At 54.3% G+C, this 23,067-nt stretch overlaps 1 protein-coding gene across 1 annotated transcript; it reads right to left on the bottom strand.

The window, feature by feature from the left end:
* Positions 1 to 340: 340 nt before the first annotated feature.
* Positions 341 to 2,750, bottom strand: MCHR1 (melanin concentrating hormone receptor 1). Its single transcript, XM_008144590.3, has 2 exons — positions 2,487 to 2,750; positions 341 to 1,308 (listed from the first exon to the last, which is right to left on the bottom strand). The coding sequence occupies exons 1-2, from the start codon at positions 2,566 to 2,568 to the stop codon at positions 341 to 343; spliced, it is 1,050 nt and encodes a 349-aa protein (XP_008142812.2). The 5' UTR covers positions 2,569 to 2,750.
* Positions 2,751 to 23,067: the final 20,317 nt, after the last annotated feature.

The raw sequence follows: 23,067 nt of genomic DNA, 5'->3' as shown, positions 1-23,067 counted from the left end.
TTTAAACAAACCGCTTGTCTCAGGAAAAAGACATCTGGGAGCTAGCCAATGCAGGGCTCCACTGAACATTTAAAGCAACATTTTCTTCTTGCTCAGCTTCTGTTCAGCCCAAAGGTTCCATCCTGCCCTCCCAAGGGGATCTCTGATGTTGAAGCCCCCGACCCGGCTTGGAGCCTTCCCAGCAATTTGGGGGGCCCTGTGGGAGGTGTTTGGTAGCAGCAACCCCTCCCCACCCAGCCTCCCTGCACTCCCCCAGAGCGGTCTTGGGTTTTCATCGGTGTCTCCCCGTGGCCTGCCGTGGTGTCCTGACTTGGAGGTGCCCAGGGCGGCAGGGGAAGTGTCAGGTGCCTTTGCTTTCTGTCCTCTCTTCCTCGTGGCTGACGGCTCGAAGCTGCCCCTGGGCCGCGGGCTTTACCGACAGGACCAGGCGTTTGCGGAACGTCTCGCAGAGCACGATGTACACGAAGGGGTTGAGGCAGCTGTTGGCGTAGCCCAGGCTGATGGCCGCGTTGTACAGGTAGACGAAGGTGAGCGTCGGGCGGCTGATGGACAGCTGGGTCAGCTGCAGCACGTAGTAGGGCGCCCAGCATACAAAGAAGACCAAGCATATGGCAATGGCCGTGCGGGTCACCTTCTTGGTCCGCAGCCGGATGCTGCGTTGAGAGGCGGGAGCCACGGAGGACGTCATGCGCTGCAGGATCCTCACGTATGCAGCCGTGATGACCACAAAGGGCAAGGCGAAGGCCAGGACAAACTGGTACAAGGTGAACCAGTAGAGGTCAGTGTCCGGGTTGGGCAGGCGGATGCCACAGCCCACCGTGCCCCCTGGGAAGGGGATGAGCCTGGCATAGAGCCACACGGGGGTGATGCTGATGAAAGAGAGGGCCCACAGGAGGCAGATGACCAGGGTGGCCACAGAAGGCTTCCGGAACTTGGTGGAGGAGATGGGGTGGACGGTGGCCAGGTAGCGGTCGATGGCCATGGCGGTCAGGATGTAGGTGCTGGTGAACTGACTGTTGGCGTCCATGGCCGTGATGAGGGTGCACATGGTCTCTCCAAAGTGCCAGACCCCGTTGCCCATGAGCTGGTGGATCATGAAGGGCATGCCCAGGAGGAAGAGGAGGTCCACCACCGAGAGGTTGATGATGAAGATGTCGGGGACGTTGCTGCACCAGCGCAGCTTGGACTTCTTCACCACCGCGAAGATGACCATGGAGTTCCCCACGATGCCCAGGAGGCAGATGGTGCCAAACACCGAGGGCATGATGATGTTGACATAAGAGACGCTCCCTCTGCGAGGAGGTGGCCCTGGGGACAGAAGGCCAAGGGTCAGTCACTAGGCGTGGACTCCGCTCTCTAAGGGCTGACATCCTTCTGGCCTGCTCACCCTCCGGCGACACGCTTGCGTGCCTCTGCATCCTCCCTGCCATTCCAGCTCGGGGCCCACCATTTATCTAGAATTCTCTCCTGCCATTCTCCCTCCACACCCTGTTGCTCACCTTGGCCTCCTCCGCCGGTTTCCTGGTCAGTCCTAGGTTCGAACCCACTACCTGTTAGTTGAAGGACCCAGTCCTTTGCCTCCTGCATTGTTTCAGACGACACAGAGCCAACAACCACAGCTGCGGGCCCCGCTGGCTTAGCAGAAGGACATGAAAGCGTGTGTGTGTGTGTGTGTGTGTGTGTGTGTGTGTGTGTACTTTTTCCCTATTTGCAGCCTGGACCATTTCATTTTAGAAATTGCTGGTTGGAGCTGTGACTGCTTCCTGGGCATCTCTGTGGGCGACTGTCTTGTGGGGGCTTCTGCCCATGAGGTCCTCAGCCCTCCCCCCTCCTGGGACCCTACCGGGGATTTCCTTGGCCTGGGGCTTCCGAGCCCGGGCCCGCACCCAGGGAGCAGAAGCTGACGTGGGTGCTGCAGCCTCACCGCCTGCGAACTGTCTTCACACAAACCTTGCCTCCTTTTCCGTCCTTCCCGTCTCCCTCCAAGCTAGAACTGCAAGCATCTCGGCTCTGGACATGTCAGGCAGCTTCCCTCAGCAGGAAAGTTAATCCCTGTGAGTTACCCCTTCCCACAGCCTTTCCAGGGCGCAGCCGGATGGTTCAGAGCCCGTTGCTGCAGTTGGAGTAAAAAGCCAGAGGGATTGGTGAATCGGGGAGCCTCCAGTTGCCTCCCCACAGACTGTCCTCCAGCTTCTCTTGCTGGCTTTTCCAGCCAGGAATGTTTCCTGCAGAGCAGATTTGGAACTCAGCAGCCGGCCCTCGCCGCCGCTGGCCACCATCCTTGCCACTTCTGAATGTGCCTTTGCTCCAGCTCCTCCTGCCCTTGCCTGCCCCGCCCCCTTCTCCCCTTCCCCTGCGAGCCAGGCAGCCTGCAGACCTGGAGACAGAGCCCTGAAAGTTTCCCAGGCAGTTTGGCTCAGAGGTGATACCGCCTCCTATTCCCTCCCCAGCGCTGAGGAGGGCGGCTCCCCTCCGACCCTACTCACCTGCGGAGGTGAGGTTATCCCGGCCGGCCGAGGTGTTGCTGGCGTTGGGGCCAGTGGTCAGCAGCAAGGCTTCCAGGTCCATCCTGTGGTGCCCGTGGCTGCTGGCCCGGCCGCCCACGCAGGCTGCGGCAGCCCGTGCCCGGAGTCCTGTCCTGGAGCCGAGCCCGCAGTCCCGGAGGGGGTCTCCTGGGCAGCCTGGCAGCCTCAGCTGCCTCTAAGCCCCACTGCTCTTCCCACTCCCTCCTTCCCGGTTCTCACTGACATCACCTAAACACATTAACATTCGGAGGCAGATGAACATTAACCTCTTCAGTCCCGGGCTGCAGCTCCCACGCCTGACTGCCCGCAGAGCCAGGGACCCAGGGAAGCCCCAGGGACCCACCAGCTCAGGGCACCCCAGCAGGGAGGGGCTGCCTTCCCCCTGGCAGGGCTGTGTCTCCTGTGCTCACGGGGAGTGCTGCCTGCTCCATGTGAGGTGCCTGCAGAGGACAATGGGCTGCCTCCCATTGGAGGAAAGACAGAGCCTGGCCTGTCCCTAGTCCCAGGTCTGGGCGGCTGGCCACCTGGAGGGGACGGTATGACTGTTCTCAGAGCTTGGGAATGGAAGCTTGGATCACAGCACGCCTGCCCCGCAGGTCACCCTCAGCCCCTTCCTAGAGCCCCATGGATTCCAACCACCTTGCTGGAGAGACTGCCAGTGTCCTTTCGAAGCTAAGGAGTCGCTGGCTGCTGAGATGACTTTGGGCACTCCATGCTGGTGATGGCCAGAGTCTCAGAGGCCAGAGGAATAAACTCCCGCCTGCACAGGATCGCAAGGACTAGACTCACAGAGGTTTTGTTTTCCTAAGTGCTCAGAGGTCCTTGAAGCTTCTACCTGGGAGTCCTTGAGACACATTTCAGAGCATCGACCCCCCAAAGAGGTCATTAACCAGGAGCAGCCTTAGAGGGCAAAGCATGGAGTGAATGGTCTGCAGAGGCATCCTGTGGCCCGGCCTCAGGCCCCTCAGAGCCTACAGCTGCCACCACACCCACTGCCAGACTCAGGAGCTGGGGGTTCGAGTTAACCATCGTCTGATCCTCACACACGTCTTCAGTCTCATTATTTATTTGCTTCATCCAACAAATGTTTGTTGAGCACTTACTACTTTCCAAGTACTGCTCCAGGTTCTGTAAGGAAAAAGAGCGATCAAGTCCCCGAGGCCGTGTCCTCATGGAGATCACATGCAAACTGGGGAGGAGACAGAAGATGCTAGTGTACCAACACACGAAGAAGACAAGCTGTGATATTGGCCATCAGGGCTCTGAAAAGCTTAAAGCTGGGCCAGGGCCCGGGGAGCAGCAGGGAGGTGGAGGTTGCTATTTGACACAGGAAGGCCTCTCTGAGCAGCAGGGAGGTGGAGGTTGCTATTTGACACAGGAAGGCCTCTCTGTTTTGAGAAGAATCCTGAAGGACGTGAAGAGAATGTTGGGAAATATCCGCAGGAAGAACATTCCAGGCAGTAGGAATAGCCAGCGCAAAGGCCCTGGCGCAGGAGAGTGCTGGGTGTCTGTGGAGATCAGTCAGTGTGGCCGTAGGAGAACAAGGGACAGATTAGCAGGAGAACCCATCCGGGAGGAAGCAGTGGGACGGTGGGTTCTGTCAGGCCTGGCCAGCCATGGTAAGGACTTTGGCTTTCCTTTTAGGGGAAATGGGAGTCACTGAGGGTGTTCAGCTGAGGAGGGATATGATCACACAGGTTTTTAAAAGATCAGTCTGGCCCGGCCTGTGTGGCTCAGGGGATTGAGTGTCGGCCCATGCACCAAGAGGTCACTGGTTTGATTCTCAGTCAGGGTACATGCCCAGGTTGCGGGCTCGATCCCCAGGAGGGGGCATGCAGGAGGCAGCCAGTCGATGTTTCTATCTCTCCCTCTCCCTTCTCTCTCTCTCCAACAACAACAACAAAAAGCAATAAAATGATCAGTTTGTTTCTGGGTAGCAAGGGAAACAAATTGAAAACACATTTTAGCTTGGGTTTCCTTGAAAGCAGAGGCTGATAAGCGAAACAAGCCAGAGAAAGATAAGTATCACATGATCTCACTTATATGTGGAATCTAATGAACAAAATAGACTGATGAACAAAATAGACCCAAAGACATACTAGTAGAAACATGGAACAGACTGTCAATCCACAGAGGGAAGGCAAGGGAGGGTGGGTGGGTGGGAAGAGATCAACCAAAGAACTTGTGTGCATATATACATAACCCATGGACACAGACAATAGGGTGATGAAGGCCTGGGGTGGGGGGTGGGGATGGGCTAGAAGTCGGGGGGGGGGGCGCAGAGGGAGGGAGGGAACATGTGTAATACTTTCAACAATAAAGATTTTAAAATAAAAGAAAGTAGAAGCTGAGACATGGACTTACGTCCACGTGGCTTTTCTGAGAGAGGACCCAAAGAGCCAGGCATGAAGTAGTGGAGACAATGAGACAAGAAAAGAGAGAAAGTCAGTATAAGGGTGTATTTTCATTGTTGCTGCTGTGGGCGTCAGGAGCTTGAGTTTACCAGGGTCCTTGAACAATGCACAGACTGTTCCCCAGAATCACCCACCTGAGGGATAGGAGGCAGGAATTTCCCCAGCTGCCCCTTCCCCCGCTGGTTGAAGGTTGCCCCTGGGATGTAAACCCTGCACATCTGAGTGCCTGGGTAGAGCAAGCTCTGAGAGCATCAAGATTCGATGGGGCCAAAAGCAGAGAGACGGGCAGCTCACTCGTGAGGCGATAGACATGAGGTGCACAGAAAGCAAATGGACACGAGGTGCACAGAAAGCAAATGGACACGAGGTGCACACTTGAGGCAAGGCACTATTGACACAAGGTCAGCTGAGCTCAGCCACAAGTGCCTACCGCAGCTAGAGCTGAAGTCAGAGGTGGCCAAGAGACAGGTGACATGGGTTCCCAGAAACATCCGATATAGAAGACTATTGCAATAATCCAATAGAAAAATGGATTAGGGAGGTGGAGGTGGGGAGAAACGGTTGGTTTCTATACGTTATGTAGAGCCCAGAGGATTTGCTGAAGTAGTGGGTGAGAAATATGCAAGAGAAAGAGGCATCAGGGATGACTCCCAAGTTTGGGGCCCAAGCAACGGGAAGAATGGCGTTGTCTTTACTGAGATAGGGAAGTCTGTGGGAGAAGAAGGTCTAGAAGAGAAATGAAGAGTTCTGTTTTGGATACATGACATTTGAGATGCCTATTAACATCTGGTTGGGAATGGTGGGTAGTAATTGGATATGAGTCAGAAGTTCAAGGGAGAGGTCATGCCTGGAGACATAAAGTTAAATTGATGACACTGGATGAGCTCACCTAGGGAGTGAGGGTGAATAGAGGAGAGTTTTGGAGACTTAGACCAGTCATTCCAGATTTTACAGGTTGAGAGAATGAGCCTTATGGCCCACTATTTTCTCCTCTTCCACCTGCCACAGTATTCCCACATCCATCCATCCGTCCGTCCGTCCGTCCATCCATCCATCCATCCATCCGTCCATCTGTTATAGGCGGTGGGAACGGCACCAGGCGTCTGACCCATGGCATCAGACCAAACCTGAGTTCAGCAACCTCAGTACTTGGGTTCTGGCTAGAAAAAAGACCCAAACTGTAAGAGAACCTTTACTTGGTAAATCAGAGGCAGAAGAAGTAATTCCTAGAAGAAATGGGCTAAGGCCATGGTCGGCAAACTGCGGCTCGCGAGCCACATGCGGCTCTTTGGCCCCTTGAGTGTGGCTCTTCCACAAAATACTACGGCCTGGGCGAGTCTATTTTGAAGAAGTGGCGTTAGAAGAAGTTTAAATTTAAAAAATTTGGCTCTCAAAAGAAATTTCAATCGTTGTACTGTTGATATTTGGCTCTGTTGACTAATGAGTTTGCCGACCACGGGGCTAAGGGAACAAGTTATAGAGGCAAAGGAAGGGCCCTTGGAGCTTGGGAGTGAGGAAGCTCATGGCAATGTGCCTGAGGGGGGGGGCAGGGGGGGTATGAAGGGAAAGGCACAGGCTCCCTCCAGCCACAGGGTTTTAAGGGTGGAGATTTTAGGGGCGGTCCCAGGGGAGGATGGTAATAGACTATTCAGCAGATTTCCAGGCGGGTCCTTTCAGGCTTGTGGTCTCCACTGATGGATTGGCTGGCACCAGGGCAAGGGATTATTATGCAATGCAGCTGGTCCTGAGGTCAGCCATGGGGTCCCTGGTCTGATTTTGCTACTTTTCTGGGCCTGGAGCTAAAATACAACTGAGGCCTAGATGTTATCTCTAGGAAGGAAAGGTCAGGGGGTCCAAAGCTAGATGCTAGGGGAGGAAAAGTCACCCTGGGGGCGAGGTCCCACCCTACAATTGTCCTTTGCTAGGCACCTGGGGCTTCCCCCTCCCCCCCCCCTGACCTTCTGTACCTGGCCCACCGTCCTTGCTCTCACGTCTGTCCAACTGCCTGCCACACATCCAACAAGTCATTCCTGAGCCCCTGCTATGTACCAGGCACTGCGCTAGGCTCTGTAGATGCAGTGAAGAAAAGCAAATGCCGGGTATCAAGGAGCTTACACTAAAGTGGGTGAAAATATCCTCATTGATTGAATCAAGCAGGGAGTCAGGAAAACACGGAACACATTCAAGTGGGGAAGTGGAGGGGTGTTTAATAAAGGGCCTATTTATCAAGGCTGAGGCATGGTTAAGGGAAATGACAAGTCCAGCCGGCGTGGCTCAGTGGTTGAGCGATGACCTATGAACCAGGAGGTCACCGTTCGATTCCCTGTCAGGGCACATGCCAGTGTTTCGGGCTCGATCCCCAGTGGGGGGCAGCAATCAATAGTTCTCTCTCATCACTGATGTTTTTTATCTCTCTATCCCTATGCCATCCTCTCTGAAATCAATAAAAATGTATTTTAAAAAAAGGAAATGAGAAGGATGTTGTAACTGTGCCCTGAGGTAGCAAGTCTTCAGCCTGAGGGCCAGGAGGTAGGGACTGTCTCAGGAGCTGTGACCTCGGCAGCACCCTGGCAGGGAAGGAGCCAGCGGGGGAAATAAGCTGACCTCTCTCTCATCTTGCCCTCTGGTCTCTGCCTGGTGGTGCTGTCCTTACGGGCCAGCCTCCAGGGCCCAGAGCAGGGTGCATAAAGGTGGGACTTGGATTTTGAAGGTGCAAATAGCAAATCGGCCCTTTGACCCAGGGGGAGGCATCCACACTGAGACAGGTATTTCACAGGCATCATTTTGTTATTAATCCTTGAAACAACTAGGTATTTAAGGAGCCTCCTTTGACAGGTAGGGTTTTCTGGGAGCAGGCGCTGGCATGGAGAGGGGCGTTGTCCCAATTGTGCCCAATTAATTAATTATCTGTCTAGACTTAGTGGGACAAACGCAGGTGACCAGGAGTCAGCAATAACGGCCTATCCCCTGGTGCTTCAATGTCTGGACAGCTCAGCCGAACCGGAACACATGAACACACAAGACAGAATTAGTATGCAATCACACAGCGTTTATTTACCTATTCTCCAGCAAAGGCCACCCGGCGATGCACACCGAAAGACGGATGACAAAGACAGAGACAGACAGGCGGCCGCAGTTGGTTCAGGCTCGCACAGCAGAGCAGTCAGTCAGGGCTCATCTCACGGAGCGACATGGAGTCCTCTATCGGGCAGGAGACGTGGACTGAAGAAGGTCCGGTGCTTATATAGCCGGTGGTCAACAACTTGTGTCCTTATTGGTGTGGGCCAGACGGTGTGCCTTATGCTAGGAGCAGGGTGTTTACACTTTAGGGGCTCAGGGTGTTCACATCAAGAGAGTGGGGCGTTCACCAACTTGGAAGTTACAGAGTATTGGGGTCTCCACACAGCAAACATTTCACACATGAATCATTTCACACATCAGAGGGGTTTCCTTATGACCATAACACTATAATAACAGGGGTGTAAATGCTTATTGTGGGGTGACCTCTGGGAAAGGAGGAAGCGATCTGCGTTGGGAAGGGGGCGCCATAGGTTGCGATGCAGACCTGACTTCCTGTGGGAACCGGGGCACAGCAGTGCCACACTGGATGGGGATGGCAAGGCCCTCGTCTGCCTGCTTAGTCGGGGGCCAGGAGCCACTCAGAGGGTGAGACCAGCTGGGAAGCTGAGGCCGACCCTGAAGGGACAGGCGCTGCCCCTGAACCACGGTGCCCGCAGCTGGGCCGCGAGGTTGTGAAGGGGAATCGGTGGCCCGTCATCGCATCGGCCGCAGCTTTGTCCCTGCCATTGCGTGGGGGGGCCCGGCCAGCAGCTCGCGGCTCGCTTTCTTCATCGACACAAAGGGCTGATGACACAGCCACATGCGCAGACTGTGTAGCGGCTGTTTCTGGCTCTGCAAAGAGACGTTTGGGGAGCCCACGTGCAGCATCCTCCCCTGGCAGATGTCCCCAGCTTTGCTTTTCCTCATTCTCCTTCCTCTGAGCGTGGTGCACGCGAGATCGTCTAGGCCAGTGATCGGCAAACCGCGGCTCGCGAGCCACATGTGGCTCTTTGGCCCCTTGAGTGTTCTAACGCCACTTCTTCAAAATAGACTCGCCCAGGCCGAGAACCGACTTCTGCGCATGGGCCACGAAGTTTCAATCGCACTGTACGTGCGCGCCCGCACGTGGTATTTTGTGGAAGAGCCACACTCAAGGGGCCAAAGAGCCGCATGTGGCTCGAGAGCCGCGGTTTGCCGACCGCTGGTCTAGGCGGTTCCTGCAGGCCACAGCTTGCCCCAAAGCCCGGGGCTGGGATTCAGAGCTTTACAGTCAGTATCCCAACCCCCCGGACAAGGCCGTGCCGCCCACAAACTCCTCCTGAGGACAGAACCTTTGACCTACTCTCCTCCGAGCCATCTGGCTCTTGCCCTGTTGCTCAGCCCTGCCCAGCAGTCATGAGGAAGACCCAGCCTGTACACAGCAGTAAACCCCTTTCCTCCCAGCCATGTGCCCCTAGGCACCATACCCGCCCCAGGCCTCCCCAGGAGTGTGGTGTAGCTACTGACTCCCCAGCGCTGACAGCCACCTGTCCTGTACGTCTCAGGACTCGGCTGACATCTCCATGTTTTGAGGCTCATTGGGAGTCACTGCATCAGATTCCCACTTATTCCCTTCACTCCGGTCTTGCCTCTTCCACTACACCCTCCACCCAACAGCAGGAGTATTCTTTTTTTGTTGTTAATCCTCACCCAAGGATAGTTTTCCATTGATTTTTAGAGAGAGCAGAAGGGAGGGGGAGAGACACAGAGAGAGAAACATCGATGTGAGAGAGACACGTTGGTTGGTTGCCTCCCACATGTGCCCGACCAGGGCTGGGATCCAGCCTGCAACGAAGGCATGTACACTTGATCGGAATCAAACCCAGGACCCTTCATTCCACAGGCCGATGCTCTATCTACTGAGCCAAATTGACTAGGGCAACAGGAGTATTCTTAAGACAAATCTTGCCCTGGCCCAATAGCTCCATTGGTTAGAGCATCATCCGGATACACTAAGGCTAAGGGTTCGATCCCAGTCAGGGCACATACAAGAAGCAACCAATTGCCCTAGCTGGTTTGGCTCAGTGGATAGAGTGTCGGACTGTGGACTAAAGGGTCCCAGGTTCAATTCCAGTTAAGGGCACATGCCCGGGTTGCAGGAGGCAGCAAATCAATGATTCTCTCTCATCATTGATGTTTCTATCTCTCCCTCTCCCTTTCTCTCTGAAATAAAAAAAAAAAATTTTTAAACAAGAAGCAACCGAGGAGAAACCAAGATGGCGGCATAGGTTAAACACCTAACCTGCAGCCGGGCACAACAATTTCAAAAATACAACTAGAGGTCAGAACGGACATCGTCCAGAACCACAGGAGAGCTGGCGGACTGAAATGCCCACAGCTGGGGGGAAGGAGAAGGCCACGGGGACAGTCGGGGAAGCCGTAAAAGCCTGAGGTATGGAGAAACGGGCGGAGACACGAGCACACGCGCCTGCGGGGAGGATGGAACTAGAGAGGAGGGGGCGGCTGATGACCTGGCCGGAGTTCACTGGCAGGAAGGAGATAAAGGCTCCGGAGTGCGCTGAGCACCGGCTCCGATTGCACTGAACCCCATTCCGGGCGAAACCCTGGGAAACTCACTCACTTTCGCAACTCCGCCGCCCCCGCAGGCTGCCCGGCCCGGGACGCTGGGGACGCCGCCGCAGCGGCGGCGCCCGGAGCCCGGCGGCCTCCCAGCACCCGTCCCCGCCGCGCAGCCCCCTTGCGCCTGGTGCCGCGGGCCGCGCGCCCCGCACACCGGACGGAGGCCCGGGCGCCCTCTCCGTGCACCTCCCGGCGGCGCTAGACTTCAGTAGAGTTGACTGAATTCAAGGGATTAAGAAGTATAAATTGGGGGGACGCCGCGGCGGCGACGTCCGGAACACGGCGATGGCGGTGCCTGGAGCTCGGCAGCCGCCCAGCGCCCGTCCCAGCCGCGCGGCCCTCGCGCGCCTGGTTCCGCGGGACGCGCGCACCGCGCACCGGACGGAGGCCCGGGCGCCCTCTCCGTGCACCTCCCGGCGGCGCTAGACTTCAGTAGAGTTGACTGAAATGAAGGGATTAAGAAGTACAAATTGAGAAGTTTGAAAAAGATGGCGGCGGAGGTTAAAGGCTGTTCTGTTGCCTCGCACCCAGCGAAATCGGAGGGGATGAGGTGTGGAGGTGCGTGGGTCTGGCTGGTGGCGGGGGAAAGGGGCTTTTGTTCCAAACCTAAGGGAGATTAGCTCTCCATCACCCTGAAACCCAGCTTCTGGCGAACCCCGGGAGACCCAGATGCCTGCGGGGAGAGGCGGGACTCTTGCAGAGGTGCGCCCAGCAATCAGTGTTTGCTGCGCTGGAGTGCGGAACGAGGGGACTTAGATACATGGAAGGCAGACTCACAGCCATCGAGGCTCGCCGCACCATGGCCTGTTGGCGCCCTGAGACCCCGCCCCGCCCTGGGACCCGCCCCGCACGTTTTGAAGACCTGCCCCGCAAGTCTTGCAGGCACACCTGCGCCCCAAGCAACGGCTTATGCTTGTGGGTGGCCTGCCCTCTGGCAGCGGACCAGATGATCTGCTGTTCTAGTCGGACTGCTCCAGGGCCACTCAGACAGGAGGAAGAAACTACAGTTTTTGCTGTAATCCTTGCTGAGTGCCTAAGGCAGTCGCTGATCTACACCCCATTGGAGACCCAGAAACGAGGGCATCTAGTGGTCTGTGGGAGATGACACCAGATTTCAACCACGTGCATAAGGGACACATTCAACGGGAATATTCAGTGAGCGCCAAAGCTTTGCTGCACCAAGACCCGGCCCATAAACGTGTCTCCTGCACAGCAACTCTTCCTTTATAGACAAAGAGAGCCCCCCCAGTGACACCAACAACAATCAAGACTTAACTATACAAAGGAGGACCAAGATGGAGGCATAGGGCGGAAGCCTGATTGTTGCCTACCACAACAACTTTGAGACTACGACAAGAGAGCAGAGCAGACACCATCCAAGACCACCATAGGGCTGGCTGAGTAGATGCTCTACAACTAGAATAAAAGAGGGGTATGTGGGATGATGCTGATGCCGGTGACCCAAAGACCACACTTTAAGAACTACAGCTCAGGCGACACAAAAGAACTATGTCTCAGGCGATACAACAGCGGCCTGGAACGTGCTCGGCGCAGTTCCCCCGGCGGTCTCCGGCTGAGGGGACGGCTCCACTGGCAGCCAAGCACGGACAGACGAGCCCCTATGAGACATGGGGTGGGAGACTCCGCGCTTGCTGACCTCTGAGTCCGTCAAGAATCTCAACGCCCCGGAAGCGGCCAGGTGCGCATGCTCGGCGACCGGCCACCGATGCAGACCCAAGGGCCGACGCAGCGACGCCAGACTGGCCCACCGCCATGCACCGGGTGCACCGGAGCTTCGCCGAGCCGCCGCCCGACGAGTTCTGCAGCAGCCATACTGGAGCTCCGGAAGGATGGCCAGGGGAATTGCTGAGGGGGGATTGACCGGCAGGAATTGGGATCGGGAAGACGGGGCCCCGCTGAGACCCAGGTGCGGGCGGGGTTGCGCGCCTCTGGGCTCGGGTGTGGTCACACGCCTCTGGGTATAAGTGAGGCCTCACGTCCCTGGGTCTAGCTGAGGCCACATGCCCCTGGGTCCAGGTGAGGCCGGACTCCGGGTCCGGGTGAGGCCAAGTGCCCCTGGACCCGGATGACGCTGGATCCCGTGCCCGGGCGAGGCCAAGCGCCACTGGGTCTGGGAGAGCCCACACACCCCTGGGTCCAGGCGAGACCATGTGTCCCTGGATCCGGGTGAGGCCGCGTGCACCTAGGCCCGGGTGAGCCCAAGTGGCCCTGGGTCTGGGAGAGGCCAAGCGTCCCTGGGTCCGGGTGAGACCATGTATCCCTGGATCCGGGTGAGGCCTCGGGCACCTAGGCCCGGGTGAGGCCGCGTGCCCCTGGGTCTGGGAGAGGCCAAGCGTCCCTGGGTCCGGGCGAGACCATGCGTCCCTGGATCCGGATGAGGCCTTGTGCACCTAGGCCCGGGTGAGCCCAAGTGGCCCTGGGTCTGGGAGAGGCCAAGCGTCCCTGGGTCCGGGTGAGACCATGTGTCCCTGGATCCGGGAGAGGCCTTGTGCACCTAGGCCCGGGTGAGCCCAAGTGGCCCTGGGTCTGGGAGAGGCCAAGCGTCCCTGGGTCCGGGTGAGACCATGTGTCCCTGGATCCGGATGAGGCCTCGTGCACCTAGGTCCGGGTGAGCCCAAGTGGACCTGGGTCTGGGAGAGGCCAAGCGTCCCTGGGTCCGGGTGAGACCATGCGTCCCTGGATCCGGATGAGGCCTCGTGCACCTAGGCCCGGGTGAGCCCAAGTGGCCCTGGGTCTGGGAGAGGCCAAGCGTCCCTGGGTCCGGGTGAGACCATGTGTCCCAGGATCTGGGTGAGGCCTCGTGCACCTAGGCCCGGGTGAGCCCAAGTGGCCCTGGGTCTGGGAGAGGCCAAGCGTCCCTGGGTCCGGGTGAGACCATGTGTCCCTGGATCCGGGTGAGGCCTCGTGCACCTAGGCCCGGGTGAGCCCAAGTGGCCCTGGGTCTGGGAGAGGCCAAGCATCCCTGGGTCCGGGTGAGACCATGTGTCCCTGGATCCAGATGAGGACTCGTGCACCTAGGCCCGGGTGAGCCCAAGTGGCCCTGGGTCGGGGAGAGGCCAAGCGTCCCTGGGTCCGGGTGAGACCATGTGTCCCTGGATCCGGGTGAGGCCTCGTGCACCTAGGCCCGGGTGAGCCCAAGTGGCCCTGGGTCTGGGAGAGGCCAAGCATCCCTGGGTCCGGGTGAGACCATGTGTCCCAGGATCCGGGTGAGGCCTCGTGCACCTAGGCCCGGGTGAGCCCAAGTGGCCCTGGGTCTGGGAGAGGCCAAGCGTCCCTGGGTCCGGGTGAGACCATGCGTCCCTGGATCTGGGTGAGGCCTCGTGCACCTAGGCCCGGGTGAGCCCAAGTGGCCCTGGGTCTGGGAGTGGCCAAACGTTCCTGGGTCTGTGTGAGACCATGTGTCCCTGGATCCGGGTGAGGCCTCGTGCACCTAGGCCCGGGTGAGCCCAAGTGGCCCTGGGTCGGGGAGAGGCCAAGCGTCCCTGGGTCCGGGTGAGACCATGTGTCCCTGGATCCGGGTGAGGCCTCGTGCACCTAGGCCCGGGTGAGCCCAAGTGGCCCTGGGTCTGGGAGAGGCCAAGCGTCCCTGGGTCCGGGTGAGACCATGTGTCCCTGGATCCGGGTGAGGCCTCGTGCACCTAGGCCCGGGTGAGCCCAAGTGGCCCTGGGTCTGGGAGAGGCCAAGCATCCCTGGGTCCGGGTGAGACCATGCGTCCCTGGATCCGGATGAGGCCTCGTGCACCTAGGCCCGGGTGAGCCCAAGTGGCCCTGGGTCTGGGAGAGGCCAAGCGTCCCTGGGTCTGGGAGAGACCATGTGTCCCTGGATCCAGGTGAGGCCTTGTGCAACTAAGCCCGGGTGAGGCCACGTGCCCCTGGGTCTGGGAGAGGCCAAGCGTCCCTGGGTACGGGTGAAGCCAGATCCTGGGTCCGGGTGAGGCCGTGCGCCCCTGGATCCATCCGGGTGAGGCTGGGTCCCAGGCCCGGGTGAGACCACGCGCCCCTTGGGTATGGGTGAGGCCACGTGCCCCTTAGTCCAGGTGACGCCGTGCCCCTGGGTTCGGCCGAGACCAAACCAGAGGGAGTCGGACCTCCATTACCACCATTTGTCCACCATCCAGAGCTGAGGGGTCAGTGCTGACATGTACACATAAGGAACTACTGGACATCGAAATTGGGTCTCAAAAGAACTGTTGGTCCAGGGGGAAGCTCGCTACAGATTGATTCATTTGCCTGTCAGCATAAATATTATTGCTCGTCTCACATTCAGTTCTTATTAGTATATATCTAGTGACATTTGATCTCGTTCATCTAGGGGAAATGATGAACAACATAGACTGAGGAACAAGAACAGAACCAGAAGCAAGGAGGCATCGATCGGACTATCGGGCCTCAGAGGGAGGATAGGGGAGGGGAGGGGGAGGGTGGGGGGAGGGGGAGAGTTCAACCAAAGGTCCTGTATGCATGCATATAAGCCTATCCAACGGTTAAGTTCAACAGGGGATTGGGGCATGCGTGGGGAGAGGGGTGGGATGGGAATGGGGGGATGAGGACAAATATGTGACACCTTAATCAATAAAGAAATTTAAAAAAAAATAAATAAAATAAAAAAAAAAAGAAGCAACCAATGAATGCATAAATAAGTGGAACAAGTCGATGTTTCTTTCTCTCTCTCAAAAATCAATCTATAATTTAAAAAAAAATCTCATCACCCTACTCTACTGTTGAAAACACTTTAGTGGCTCCCAATTGCTTTAAAAATAAAGTCAATCCCCAGCAGAATGTATTGGCTATGACATTTTCCTGGTTTCCCAGACAACCTCCCGCCCCCTGAAAACCAAGGCCTTGAGAAATTCTTTGGGAAGGGAAGTACCAGCACCTCTCAACAGCCCAGGTGGGAGCTGCTGGTGGGATAAGCAGCCATTGAAGAGGGTTTCTTTATCTCCACGGGGTGTGCAGACCCTGGGGCTGTGGGAAGCAGGTAGCAGCACTGAACTTCCAGAGGAGAGGGAGCATCGTCATGACAATCGCTAGGGCCCGTGGAGTTACCAGGATGGCTAACCTGTAGAGACTGATGTGGCTAATCCATCATGGAGTCTCTAAAACCAAAATATATGAGCCACCCACCCATTAAGTTTCTATTGGATTTATATATCTGGGAAAAAAAGCTTCAGGTCTGGTAAGCAGAGGTCTGACATTAGCCACCATGATGGACAGCGCAGTTCCGGCACCGATCCCAAGCCTGAGTCAGTCACTGATCCGGGACCCTGGAAAGAAGTGGATGGAGGTGGGCCCTGTGACCTTCAGACCTACTTATTCCCCCGCTGGGAGAGACAGGCTCGGCCACTGGCGGAATTACCGGATTGGCCCTTGGTTTGGCGGAGTAAGGGATCTGACGATGAGAAAATCCACTGGAAATCCCTCCTTACCAAAGTGATAAGCCAAAAGCAACGTTGCACCCTCCCGGGAGTTGAAGGGATTAATAATGTCATCATGGCCTTTAAAGAGGCAGAGGTGGTGATTTTATCACATCCCCACGTCACTCTCCGTTTGGCCGGTGGAGAAGGCACGTGGGCCTTAGAGAATGACAGCGGATTACCATAGACCTTCTGACGTGGCAGCTGCTGTTTCAGAGGTGGTGTCGCTGCCGGAGAAGAGCAGTGCGTCCCGGCCACCTGGTGGGCAGCTATTGAGCTGGAGGGCGTTTTTTCTTTATTCCAAGAAGCAGAGACGACCCGAAACCCTGCTTGTATGTGTCAGGGTCATCAGTGCACCTTCGCCATCTTGCACCAGGACTCAGCTATCGCTTTTGACAGTTCTCAGAGTTGGAACGCTTCCTCATTACACAAGCGTGATGCCAGAGCTCTGTGTTGATGACCTCATGCTGCTGGGGCCCGGAGCGCCGAAGGGGTCGGGTGCCCTGGGTGTGATGTGAGGGCCATGAAAACATAGGCCTGGCACCTCCGCAACGGCTTTGGGGTCCAGTGTTCTGAACATGTCAAATTTCCCCTCCAAAGTAAAGGACCTGACATTCTCTATCACAAAAGAGGCACCTCCAGAGACACACACTTGGAAAAGGGGACCGCTAGATCCCAGGAAAAAAGGGGGAGCAGTGTGGTGCTGGGATCCCAAACCCAGGGGAGCCCAGGCCACCAGTCACCCCTGTTAGACCCGGATTGCCTTCAGCACGGGGACTATGATTCTTAGTCTAGTGTCAGGCACAGCTGCATGTCAATCAATGGAGTCTGAGCACACCCCAGCCTGGTGCCACCTGCCCCCCCATTTAGACATTCACATTGTACCCTGCTTTTCTTCATAGCAGTCACCACAATTGTAACCATATAATTATTCGTGTAGGTCAGTGGTCGGCAAACCGCGGCTCGCGAGCCACATGCTATTTGGCTCTGTTGACTAATGAGTTTGCCGACCACTGGAGTAGGTGATTCTTTAATGTCTTTCTGTCACTATGTAAAGTCTTCCCTCCATGGATGCAGAGACCAGGTCTGCCTTATTCCTCACTCTGTCTCCTGCGCCTGCTGTAATGCCAGCACATGGTAGCCATTCAGTAAATGTGGGGGAACGAATGGCTACATGTGAAGGATCCTGGCACAGGAGTGGGCAGAGGGGAGGGTAGCACAAGCAATATTACCATGCTCCCCGACCCTGAGGCTCCTCCACGCAGCCCCCGTGCCTCCTGGCTGCCATGGCAACAGTGGCCACAATGCCTGTGAGCAAGGGGTGGGCAGTCCCTTAGCTGTGAGGCAACCCACAGGCCACATCAGGCTCCTGATTGTGAGAAAGACAAACAAGATCACCTTTAGGTTCCAAGATTCCAAGACAGGGACTCAGCCTAAGGATTCACAGAAATCCCAAGGAAGCGTGGGAAAGCAGCTCAGGTGAAAACGTGTATGAAATTCTGACACGTGCGGCAACGTAAATATAATGAAGGCAGTACACCACGTGAAAGAAGCCAGACACAAAGGACAAACACTGGACGATTCCACTTACTGACGTACCTAGAGGAGTCAAATTCACAGAGACAGAAAGTGGAATGGTGTTTGCCAGAGGCTGGACAGAAGGGGGAATGGGGAGTTGCTATTTAATGGGGACAGAGTTTCAGTTTGGGAAGATGAAAAATTGCTGGAGATGAGTAGTGGGGATGGTTGCACAACAACATGAATGTTCTTAATGCCACTGAACTGCACACTTAAAAATGGTTAAAATCTATTTTATGTTATGTACATCTTACCAAAATTTAAAGATATGCTAAATAGTTTTTCAAAAGGGAGGGGTATCACGTACAGCAATTCAGTTCAAGAACCTTTTATAAGATTTCAAAAGCCCAATATAAGTCCTATTCTTATAAATTGCAGCTTTGTTGCATATTCAGTTAAGTATCTTTTCCTAATGAAAAATGAAAAAAACTAAAAACACCGTCACCACTCTGGGCCCCCCCAAAGATTCCAAAATATCAGGCCACACGGAGACCTGGGTAGCATTGCAACAACCTTTGGGGGAACAGATCGAGGTACGTCATCTGCCTTCTCTGTGGGCACCCAGCCCTTGTGCTGTTCAGGAGAGAATCTGATTTTCCCCCTCTATCAAGTACTAGGAATCTATATTGGATACCAAGTCACCCTAGGCCATAGGCACTAGTCTAAGGTGCCAGTCACCAGGGGGAGAAAAGCTGACTTTACTTGCCAGAAATCATAAGAGTTGTACAAATTGCACATAGAAATAACTGTTTACGGCCTATTTTTCTTAAAAAGGAGCTCTGTAATATTGCCTAGACAATTCAGTGAGGAAAAAATAGCCTTTTCAACAAATGATGCTGGGACAACTGGATACACACACACACACACACACACACATACACACACACACACATCAAGTTGGACCCTTACCTCATACCATATATAAAAATGAACTCAAAACAGATCATGGACCTAAATGAAAGAACTAAACTGAAAGAACTAAAACTATAAAACTGTTAGAAGAAAATAGTACAGGGTAAATCTTCATGAACTTGGTTTAGATAAAACCTTCTTAGATATGATACCAAAAGCACAGCAACAGAGGGAAAAAAAATATAGCTCATCAAAATTTAAAACTTTTGTGCTTCAAAGGGCACCATTAAGAAAGTGAAAAGACAATCACAGGGAGAAAATCTTTGCAAATTATATGTCTGATAAGGGACTTGTATCTAGAATATATAAAGAAATCCTCCAACTCAGTAATAAAGACAACAATCCAATTTTAAAATGAGCAAGGGATTAGCATTTCTCAAAAAAAGATAACACAATCAATAAGCATATGAAAAGAGGCTCAACATCATTAGCCATAGAGGTATGCAAATGAAAAACCACACTAAGGAATGTATTTATTGCCACTGAATTATACACTCACAAATAGTTAAAGTGATAAATAATATGTCATGTATATTTTACCACACAAAAAATAACAACAACAACCCCACAATGAGATACTACTTCACACCCATTAGGGTAACAATAATTAAAATGACAGTAATAACAAATATTGGCAAGGATGTGAAGAAATTGGAATCCTCATACACTGTTGGTAGAAACGTAAAATGGCACAGCCACTTTAAAAACAGCCTAGCATTTTCTCAAAATGTTAAACATAGCGTTGTCACATGATGCAGCAATTCCACTCCTGGGTCTATTCCCAAGAGAAACAAAAACATGTCCATGCAAACACCTGCACATGAATGTTCATAGCAGCATTAGTCATAATAGCCACGAATTGGAAACAACCCAAATGCCCATAAACTGGATGAATAAATAAAATGTAGTATATTCATACAATGGAATATTTTTCAGCCATAAAAAACGAAGTACTGATACATGCTACAACACAGATGAACCTTGAAATCATTAAGCTAAGTGAAAGAAGCCAGACACACAAAGAATACATATCTTACGATTCTATCTATATGAAATGCTAAGGATTGGCAAAATTACAGAGCTACAAAGTAGATTAGTGATTGTCTAGGTCTAGGACAGTGGTCGGCAAACCGCAGCTTGCGAGCCACATGCGGCTCTTTGGCCCCTTGAGTGTGGCTCTTCCACAAAATACCACGGCCTGGGCGAGTCTATTTTGAAGAAGTGGCGTTAGAAGAAGTTTAAGTTTTAAAAATTTGGCTCTCAAAAGAAATTTCAATTGTTTTGGCTCTGTTGATGAATGAATTTGCTGTCCACTGGGCTAGGAGAAGGTGGGGCTGGGGGAAAAGGAGTGACTACCAATGAGTAGGAGTCCTTTTATGGGGTGATGAAAATATTCCAAAATGTATTGTGTGATAGCTTTACCACTCTGTGACTATACTAAAAAACCATTGAATTGTATACTTTAAAAGGATATGCTTTTTGGCATGTGAATTAGATCTCAGTACACCTGTTTTTAAAAGGTGGGTGTATGGGTGAATGCTCTAGACATAGGAAGCACTGAGAAATGGGGTCTCTTCTCTAGTCCTCAGGGTACACATCTACTCTCTGTCTCCCTTTTTGCCCTGCCTCCTGGGAAGCTCATCCAGCTACATCTTGCTAATGATTTGGAGGACATTGGGACTGCCCATCGGGAACCGCCGGGGACACTCTTTGCTGAAAGGGACTTCCTGAAACGCCTCTGACATCTGAACTGCAGGGTGAAGTTGGGTTTCCGCGGACTCTGCTGACGATGTTGAAGTCAGGGATGGCTCTGCTGCTGACTTGCTGTGTCCTCCGGTAAGTCCCCAACTTGCTCGGCGCCAAATGGTAAGTGGAGTAAAATGAGGCTGCTTCGGGATTCTCCTGATTATTTTCGTTTGCTTAGTTGGTTTTTGTGTTTGAGGCACACTTATAGTAACTAACATTTGTACAGACTTTCCCCCCCACCCCCCCGTGTGATCCATCCTTGATTTCAGAGAGGAAGGGAGAGGGGGAGGGAGAGAGAGATACAAACATCAATGATGAGAGAGAATCACTGATCAGGTGCCTCCTGCACACTCCACACTTGGGATCGAGCCTGCAAGCTGGGCATGTGCCCTTGACCGAAATCAAACCTGGGACCCTTCAGTCCACAGGCTGACGCTCTACCCACTGAGCCAAACCAGCTTGGCCTTAAATATCTTAATGTTTCCAGAAAGCACTGCAAGCCCCTGCAACTCTTACACGTGGTGACCCCTCGGATCTTTCTTTGCTTGGCTGCCTTCTCCGCTGTCCTTCAAGATGCAGCAGGATAACCCTCTCCTCCAGGGAGCCCCCCCCCCCTGCCCTCCCTTCTGCTCCCCACTATGTCCTCCACCAAACACCCAGCCCGGCGGCAGCAGATGCCATTGGTGCCTCCCAGGTCGCTCTGCCAGGACAGTGTGCCCAGCCTCCAGCTGCTCAGAGCGTTGGCTCCAAGGACTCACAGCTACCCCAGCTGTCCTCTCACGTGGGGGAACCTCCTTGCCAGGAAGGTGGCGACCCCCCAGGACCCGCAGCCAAAGCCTGAGGCAGAAGTGGAAAAGGCCATCAGGGGACCCTGGGGCGCAGTTGTGCTTCAGAGCCCAACCCCACCCTCCAGACCAGGAGACGGCTGGACTTGACCTGAGACCTCCTGCCGGCAATGTCTCCTTTGCTGAGCTGCTTCACTCCCCCCTCAGGGCTATTTTCCTTCAGCACCCGGTCCCTGCAATCACATGACGTTGTAATTAAGGATTTTCTTATTGTCTCCCACTCTAGACTCTGCGTGCAGGGGCCACATCCTATTTATTTCTGTGTCCACCCCATACCCACCCCACCCCCCGCAGCCGACAGCAGGTGCTCCGTGTTGAACTCAGCCCAGCTCCTGAGTGGTTGTAAAAAGCACCCCATGAGATTCTGCATCATGCCTAGGTTTCCTGTTTCTGTCTCCTTCATTTCCTCTCCTTTCCTGCGGGATCCCCTCCTCACGGGCCTCCCTGCTCTGTTCCTCCCCTCCCCTCCCAAGTGACAGATTCCCTCTGTTCTGTTCCTTGCAACTTACATTTGAAGGGAAAAAAATTGGCAGAGCTGGTCAGGGGACTGGGCTGGAGCTGGGGCAGCTAAGAGCACCCCCCCCCCGCCCCCGCCCCCGGGGACTGGGCAGCACAGGACCCTTAGCAGAAGCCACCCAGCCTTGGTCGGCAGCCTTTTCTAATCACTGCTCTCGACTTCCCTCCCGCTTTCTTTCTGTATATTGAACGTCATAAACGCTCTAGAGGAGCCCCGGTGTTCCCACTGTTTTTCATTCATTCCCACCCACTCAGGGCACCAACCCACGCCACGGGAGGGACGTCTTGCCTCAAAGACTTATTAACTTTCCAGGCAGCATCCAGCTCACGTAGGAGCTGAGTCAGTGCCATCTCAGCCGGCTGACAGGCCGGTGTGCAAGGCTGACTCAGAGCCGGGGCGTCTGAGCAGAGGCCTTCTCCATCTGCACTGCGCAGGCCGAGGAACAGGGATCAAATGTACCCACGGAGAGGCTCGCCCTGGGCCAGGCTCGGGGCTAATGTTCCCAGGGTTAATCTTACCTAATTCCCTGCAGCCAACCTACAAGCCACGTCTATGGTTTCTGCGGCCTCATATCCGTTCTCCTCATTTCCCTGGGCTTCCAGCGGGTGACTCAGCACGGCTGTGTCCAGGGCTCTCAGAGCCAATGAAAGGCTTTGAAACTCAGATGAAAAATTCTGGGACATTGCCCTAGCCATCGCCCTGCAGACCGAAGGGTCTCAGGTTTGATTCCCTGCCAAGGGTTCTCCCTGGGTTGCAGTTGCTTCCTGCCCCCAGTCGGAGTGTGTGGGGCGGCAACCAGGCAATGTGTCTCTCTCACATTGATGTTTCTCTCTGTGTCTCTCCCCAAGCCCCTCCCCCTCTCCCTTCCACTGTCTCTGAAAAGCAATGGAAAAAAGTATCCTCGAGTGAGGATTAACCGAAAATTAAAAATTAAAAAAAATTCTGGGACAAAGAACTCTCATTCCTTTTGGCTGGACTTGAGAGCAGAGAGGATATGGGGGTTAGAGCTGCTGGCTCCAGCTTGCTACCATGTGAAACCTGATATGAAAGCATCCCTGTAGAAGAGAGAGAGAGAGAGAGAGAGAGAGAAGAGAGAGAGAGAGAGAGAGAGAGAGAAATGGCCAGAAACTAGTCCTGATTCTCTCCTAGAGTCCTGGATCCAACCATACCTGAAGCTGGTAATACAAGGACTTTCGGATTTCTGTGGCTCACTTTACCCATTTGACTCAGGTCAGTGTGGGTTTTCTGTCACTTGCAGTTGAAAGAATTCTAATCAATACTGGTATTTACTACCATATTTAACTAATTCTAAGATATACATTTTCCCTCGGTTGTAACATCTCTGATGTTAGGAGTGTACGTTATAATCAATGGCAACATCGTGATGAAACCGCCACTGTTTGCAAATTTGAGCTA

Source organism: Eptesicus fuscus, chromosome 7, assembly GCF_027574615.1.
Source record: "Eptesicus fuscus isolate TK198812 chromosome 7, DD_ASM_mEF_20220401, whole genome shotgun sequence".
In the NCBI taxonomy this organism is placed as follows: domain Eukaryota; kingdom Metazoa; phylum Chordata; class Mammalia; order Chiroptera; family Vespertilionidae; genus Eptesicus; species Eptesicus fuscus.
The sequence above is the reverse complement of the archived record's forward strand: the minus strand, read 5'-3'. Positions and strand labels throughout refer to the sequence as shown.